Consider the following 7,462-nt stretch of genomic DNA (forward strand, 5'->3'; position numbering starts at 1 on the left):
GTCTGCTTTCCGCTGCGCGATCCAGGCTAACCTCCGCTGGTCTGCTTTCCGCTGCGCGATCCAGGCTAACCTCCGCTGGTCTGCTTTCCGCTGCGTGATCCAGGCTAACCTCCGCTGGTCTGCTTTCCGCTGCGTGATCCAGGCTAAATCGTTCCCTTTCGTTTTTCCAGCTTGTCAGTGTCGGTAGCAGTGTGATCAGAGGACATGCGTTCAGTGCTGTTAGATCCTTTCCAGCGATTGAAAGTAAAGAAGATGCTACAGAACATTAACGTAGCACAGTAGTCCTGGGAGCAAAGAGCATAACTGGAGAACGGGAGGTGTATTACACAGTAATCCATCAGAAAGCGTCAGTTGTGGTGCTTTTTATCGGAAGAAAGGGTGATGACGCGGGAGTGGTCTGAGAGCGTTCATCTTCTGTCTTCATAGCAAAGAGAATAAAGAACCTCAACTTACGTGTCTTCTGTTGTACAGATGTTGTGTGGGGGCCTCTGTAAGCCCGTAGCACTCGGGGCGTTGATAAAGCGTCAGCAGGAAGGTGCTCTTGGAAGAGTTTTGTAAAATGCAAAGCGTTACACAACGCCCCGCTGTCTTCTGTTGTGGAAAATAGCCATGTTTAATCTGCTTTTTCAGTGGTTTCATCTTACTAGTTAGAAATGATTGTATGGCACTGTCTTTGTCTCCCCTTCAGTATCTGGTGTCTCTGATCCAGGACAGACTTGGATGGATGTGGGTTTTCTATTTCTTCATTCTCATGGTAAGTGTGCGCTTGGTTTTTTTAATAACTAATCATTTTTCTAATTAATTTATTCTGAAGCGTTTACTTAAGTCAGTTCTTGAAACCAGTAAATTTGATGATTTCTTTTAAAGACCGTTTTGTGAAAAGTAACATTTTTTTCTTTTTTAAGGATGAAAATGGCCCCCCATTTGTCTTTGACCTGAGTCTAACAAGTATTACCGTTTATAATTCCAGAAAAACTAACAATGAGACACTCATTTCCAGTGTCACCAGCACTGATCAGTGCACTCCTCCGGGGTCCTCTCCACGTGGTGAATACGGCGTGGGGATTCTGAAGGAAATACCAGTGCCTGCCAGGCACCGTGGGGTTAACAACCACGCATTGCTCTAATTAACACTGCGTTAGTCCATGTGTGGATTCCAAAATAACCATCATCTCTTGAGGAAGTATTTGCTGTCCCTTGGACATTGACTGGAAGTTCGTACTTTCTGGGAAATAGCCAGTATAGAAGGATGCCTGGTGCTTTTAAAATGTAGCATCCATTGAGTCAGCACACGACATACTTGTGATGCTCTTGGTGGGACAGTGCTCGCGAGAGGGCTCCTTGAGACTCTGGTCACTGCCTTGTGGACCAGGGGGTCCATTTAGCACCCTGTACCTAAATCTTGTTGTTGTGTGCCATCAAGTCGATTCCGACTCTCGGCGACCCCACATGACAGAGTAGAACTGCCCCATAGGGTTTTCTAGGCTGTAATCTTTATGGGAACAGATCGCCAGGCCTTTCTCCCATGGAGCTGCTGAGTGGGTGTGGACTGCCAGTCTTTCAGTTAGCAGCTGAACGTTTAACCACCGCGCCACCAGGCTTCCTGTACCTAAATCTTGGGCATCCTAATTAGGAGGCATGGCCCTCTCTTTAGCTCCAGTCAGCCCAGTACAGATCGCTGTTCTCTTGCCTTGTGCAGGGGCCCAAAGTAGCTGAGTCCAGGTGCTCCCAGAGCTGGCGCCAGGCTATCACAGGGGGTGCTTTCTTGTCCCTAATTGCCTTTTAGTTTCCCGAGGCGGACGTGTCTCTCGTGAGTCCCCCTCCTGACACGTCAGGGAGGGAGTTGTCTCCTGCTGGTGTGATCCCCTGGGAAGTGTAGTAGAAAGGAAACTGGGTCTAATTCTGAGCCCCAGCGTCAGTCTTCTGCCCTGCCAATGGCAAATGGTTTATCTACCTCAGCCCCTTTCCAGAGACTGAAATGTAACATTAAGTATTTTGTAATGATATGAGCTCTGATTTTAAAAAGCATTTTCTAATTCATTTAAGATCAGGTGTTGTCTTTGTACAAAGTCAAAGCGAATGCAATTGTCCAGATCCCTTATGATGTTCAAACCTTGATGCTCCAGGAGCAGTAGCTGGACCGCTGCTGCATTTTTGATCTTCTTTCTCTTCACAGACGAGCTGTACCATTGTGTTCATCTCACCATTAATTGTGAGGGAATTAGGCCATCTTGTGCAGAGAAGGCAGGCTCATACATTGAGAGAGTGACTGGTGCCCTCCGCCACAGCCTGCCCCGGGTGTCAGCCACCTGCGAGATGCTGACCAGCCTCGAAGGCTGGCTGATTTTTCTACACTACACGATTATTGTTGACGATTTGTTGCCGTATTTCATGAATGTACCGTGCACCCACCAGCTCTTTGTATGGCCTGGCGGAGGCTCCTCCCTTCAGCCTTAGCGCCCAGCTGGACGTGGGCTCTTGTTCTCCAGCCTCAGAAGCTGAGTGAACAGGTGGCAGTCACGCGTGGCTGGTGTCTGCAATGTGCTGCACGAACAGAAGGGGCATGGCGCCTGGCTTTGTCACGAGCCTTTGAAGAATGGGTCATTTTTGGCATGTTACACCCTGACACTCAGGCCGGATGGAGCCTGAGCCTGCCGTGGACAGAGTGCCTCTCTGCTCATCTGGTGGGAGAGGGCATAGTACACGCCGGGAGCTCCATCATTGTCTGTCCCATTGAAAATCATCTGAAAGTCATCCCCCTCTAGAAACAATACCGTCAGATCATTGTCACCCTGCTCCGCCCCATCCTCATTCAGAATTCACTTTGACTCCAGAACGTACCTAGCCTTCCTTTCGAGGACCGGAAGGCATGTCCGTTATCTTGAACATTCCAGCGAGTGACTCCAGCCAAAGGAGTGGGCCCTGCATTTGCTGTGTGGGGCTTTAGGTCCAGCGTAGAAGCTGGTCTGTTTGGCCCTGTGCACAGGGGTGATTGCCATCACAGCTGATTCCTTGACTTTCCTCAGCAGACGCTGCAGTTAGAGGAAGAGGCCTTGCTCTGCTGGTGAGGGTACCGTACGTGACGTGGGGTCATGTCAGTGGAGCACTAGGGCCTGAGGAGTCTCTTCTTCCAAGAATGGCATGAGTCTTCAAGGCCGTGAACTCTATAGACTAGTGATCAGTATTTTAAGGCCGTTCTGTAGGTGGGTTTAAATTACATAAGCAAACTAGGGGGAAATGTGCAATTTGGGAGGGACCTGATTTGCATCGGGCTGGGGAATATATTTCAGCGTCTTACTTTATACTCTGAAATGTGGTTTGTTTATGAACTTGATAAACGAATGTTATTTAATCAAGCAAATTTCCAATCAGTAGTATTGCTGATTACTGACAAGGGAAAATCTGAAACACAGAAAGGAAAAATAAACTGACTTTTCTAGTAAATATATGTCTGTTTGTCTGTTTAAACGTCTAGTCTGAGCTCTGAAGTTTATAACTGATGCCGTGGAATTTCCTGAGGTGGCTTGGTCCCTCCTGATCATCCGCTAACCCTGCAGTGCCTTCTCTCTGAGGAGCTGCGGCGGGGGGGGGGCCTTCCTGTGACGTCTGTGAACCCCCCCACCCCGTGTGTGAGATTGTGCTGAGTCTGGATGGATTGCCTAGTTTTAACTTAAGAGTTGTTTGTAGACAGACCCCATTTTTAATGTTGAACCGTCTTTCTGACACTTGGCACAGAGACCGTTTCTCCTCCGCCCACGTAATCTGCACGGTCGCGTCTGAGTGCCCCCATCCCAGTCCTTGTTTTCTCTCCAGTATAAACTGCACAAGGGTGAGTGCTGCACAGAACTCTCTAGAGCCCCAGTCTGTCCCTGTCTCAGTCTCCTAGTGCTGCTTGTAACAGAAACACCACAAGAGGGTGGCTTGAACAAACGGAAATTTATTTTCTCACAGTTAGGAGGCTACAAGTCCGAATTCAGGGTGCTGGCTCGAGAGGAGGGCTCTCTCTCTGTCAGTTCTGGGGGAAGGTCTTTGTCTGTAGCCCCAGTGTTCTTGATTCCTTGGTGAACTCCATGTGGTATCTGCCTCTCCCTCATTTGTGCTGGCTTCTGCTTTTATGTCTCAACAGTGATTAGGTTTAGACACACTCTACATTGATGTAGGGTCGCTATGAGTTGGAATCGACTCGACGGCAACGGATTTGGTTTCTTTTGTTTTCTACATTGATATAATCTCATTAACATAACAAAACTCTATTCCCGAACGGGATTACATCCCTAGGTATGTTGTTGTCGTTGGTAGGTGCCATGGAGCCGATTCCGACTCCTAGTGACCCTATAGGACAGAGTGGAACTGCTCCATGGAGTTTCCAAGGAGTGGCTGGTGGATTTGAACTGCCAGCCTTTTGGTTAGCAGCCGAGCTGTTAAGCATTACACCACCAGGGCTCCATCCATAGGTATAGGGGTTAGAATTCTGACATGTTTTTGGGGACACAATTCAATCTGTAATAGTACATGAAATAACATTATAGGTAAGATAGACACCTCTGAAAGAAATTACATATTGCACTATGGAGATAATTTTCTTACTGTTCTAGTCGGGCAGTCTACGTAGGAATTACCTCTAAAGAACTCCTAAGAGTAGGCTTCACTTTCTTCGTTTTTTCCCCTGAAGGAAAGGCCATCACGAATTGAACTGGTGTCACCTCCTCTGTGAATGTTTGGTAGAAGTCTCCAGCGAAGCCATCTGGGCCAGGGCTTTGTTTTGTTGGGCGTTTTTTTAATCACCTTTTCAGTCTCTTGTTACGGGTCTGTTCAGATTGTCAGCATCATTTTGTGTTAGTTCAGGTAGATAGTGTGTTGCTAGAAATGTGTCTGTTGTAGGTTTTCAGATTTGTTGGAGTACAGTTCATAGTATTCGGTTATGATCCGTTTTATCTCAGTTGGTTCTGTTGTAATGTCGTCTGTCTCATCTCTTATGGGTGTTGTTTGCATCTTCTTTTCCTTTGTCAGTTTGCTCAGTGGTTTGTCAATTTTATGGATCCTTTCAAAGAACCAGCTTCTAGTCTTGTTGATTCTTTTTCTGTTTCCTGATTTATTTCGGCTCTAATCTTTATTTGGCCATGTTATCAGGAGGGATCAGTCCCTGGAGAAGGACATCGTGCTTGGTAAAGTAGAGGGTCAGTGAAAAAGAGGAAGACCCTCAACGAGATGGATTGAGACAGTGGCTGCAACAGTGGGCTCAAGCATAGCTACGATTGTGAGGATGGCGCAGGACTGCGCAGTGTTTCGTTCTGTTGAACATGGGTCGCTATGAGTCAGAACCGACTTGACCCCACCTAACAACAACAACAACCATCTTTATTATTTCCTTCCTTTTGGTTGCCGTGAGCTTCTTTTGCTGCTCTTTTTCTATTTGTTCAAGCTGTAGGGTTAAGGTATTGATTTTGGCCCCTTCTTCTTTTTTAATGTGTGTGTTTACTGCTGTAAATTGACCTTTGAGTACTGCTTTTGCTGTGTCCCAGAGGTTTTGGTATGTTGTGTTTTTATTCTTGTTTGATTCTAGGAATTTTTTAAATTTCATTTTTAAGTTTTTCTATTACTCAGTGGTTTTTAAGCAAGGTATTAATCGGTTTCCATATATTTGGTTTTTTCCCTTTTTCTTCCTGTTATTGATTTCTAATTTTATAGTGTTGTGATCAGAGAAGATGCTTTGTATTATTTCGATATTTTTAATTTATTGAGGCTTGCTTTGTGATCTAAAAGATGCTCTGTTCTGGAGAATGATCCATGTATGTTGGAGAAGAACGTGTACTGGGCTGCTGTTGGGTGGAGTGTTCTGTATACGTCTTTGAGATCAAGTGGATTGTGATGTTTGGATCTACTGTGTCTTTGTTGAGTTTCTTTCTAGTTCTGTCCTTCATTGAAAGTGGTGTATTAAAGTCTCCTACAATTATTGTGGAATTGCCGATTTCTGTTTTCAATACTGTTAGAGTTTGTTTTATGTATTTTGGAGCTCTGTCATTGGGTACGTAAATATTACTATGGTTATATCTTCTTGATGGTTTGACACTTTAGTCATTAATATAGTGCCCTTCCTTGTCTCTTATGTTGGATTTTGCCTTAAAGTCTATTTTATCTGAGATTAGTATTGTCACTCTTGATCTTTTTTGGTTACTGTTTGCTTGATATATTTTTTTCCATCCTTTGATTTTTAGGTTGTTTTTATCTTTGTGTCTAAGATGTGTCTCTTGAGGGCAACATATTGATGGGTCTTTTTTTTTTTTTTTTATTGTACTTCAGGTGAAGGTTTACAGAACAGATGTGTCATATTTTTTTAATCCATCCTATTACTCTTTGCCTTTTGACTGGTGCATTTAACCCATTTACATTCAGTGTGATTTTCAGTAAATATGAATTAACTGCTGTCATTTTGTTGTGTGTGTGCGTGGTTTTTTTTTTCTTTTTTTTTTTGTGGTGTTGATGATTTCTTTGTTCCACTTACTTTTCTGTGCTGAGTTCTTTTTGTTTATGGATTTCCTTTCATTCTTGTTGATTTTGTGTTAACTGAGTCTTTATGGTTTTCTTTTTTTATTTTGATGAGTAGGTTTATTAATTTTCTTTGTGGTTACCCTGAAATTTATCTTTATCTTCCTAATTTTAAAACAGTCTATTACATCTTGATGTTGCCTTGACTTCCTTCCTATATGGAAGTTTTGTAACTACACCATTTATTCCCCCTTTTTATTTTGGAGTTACCGTTTACAGATTGACATCTTTGGTTCCCTGCTTTCGGTTTTGCAGCTTTATTTTATTTTCGAGAATTCTTTATCTTGGTTGTTATCCGGGGTGATGCTGTCAACATGTCTTAATCTTGGGTTGTTGTCCAATGTTGTTGGTTCTCTGTCCAAAGGACTCCCTTAATGTTTCTTGTGAGGTTGGTCTGGTTTTTACAAATTCCCTTAATTTCTGTTTATCTGGAAATGTCCTGATTTCTCCATTGTATTTGAGAGACAGTTTTTCTGGATATGTAATTCTTGGTTGGCATTTTTTTTCTTTCAGGGTTTTATATATGTCATCCCATTGCCTTCTTGCCTGCTTGGTTTCTGCTGAGAAATCAGAGCTTAGTCTTATTGGCTCCCCTTTGTAGGTAACAGTTCATTTTTCTTGGGCTGCTCTCAGGATTTCTTCTTTGTTTTTGGTCTTAGAAAGTTTGATTATGGTATGTCTTGTTGACTTTCTTTTGGAGTCTGTCCTGTACGGAGTTCTTGGAGCTGCTTGGATGGATATCTTCTCATCTTTCATGATATTAGGGAAGTTTTCTGCCAGCAAATCGTCAAAAATTTTCTCTGTACTTTTCTTTTGTCTCCTGTTTTGGAATTCTATAATACATAAGTTATTCCTCTTGATGGTGTCCCATGTAACTCTTAGACTTTCTTTGTTTTTCCTCATTTTTTCTGAATAT

At 43.6% G+C, this 7,462-nt stretch overlaps 1 protein-coding gene across 1 annotated transcript in view; it reads left to right on the top strand.

The window, feature by feature from the left end:
- SLC37A3 (solute carrier family 37 member 3) overlaps window positions 1-2,410 on the top strand; it is a 29,162-nt gene extending 26,752 nt beyond the window's left edge. The window contains exons 12-13 of the mRNA XM_012557294.2: window positions 689-754; window positions 2,177-2,410. Of these exons, the coding sequence (XP_012412748.1) occupies window positions 689-754; window positions 2,177-2,269 (159 nt within the window). The 3' untranslated portion in view covers window positions 2,270-2,410. The remainder of the gene's footprint in view (window positions 1-688; window positions 755-2,176) is intronic.
- The last annotated feature ends 5,052 nt before the right edge of the window (window positions 2,411-7,462 follow it).

The sequence above is a fragment of the Trichechus manatus genome, unplaced genomic scaffold (assembly GCF_000243295.1).
Source record: "Trichechus manatus latirostris isolate Lorelei unplaced genomic scaffold, TriManLat1.0 scaffold00093, whole genome shotgun sequence".
NCBI lineage: Eukaryota > Metazoa > Chordata > Mammalia > Sirenia > Trichechidae > Trichechus > Trichechus manatus.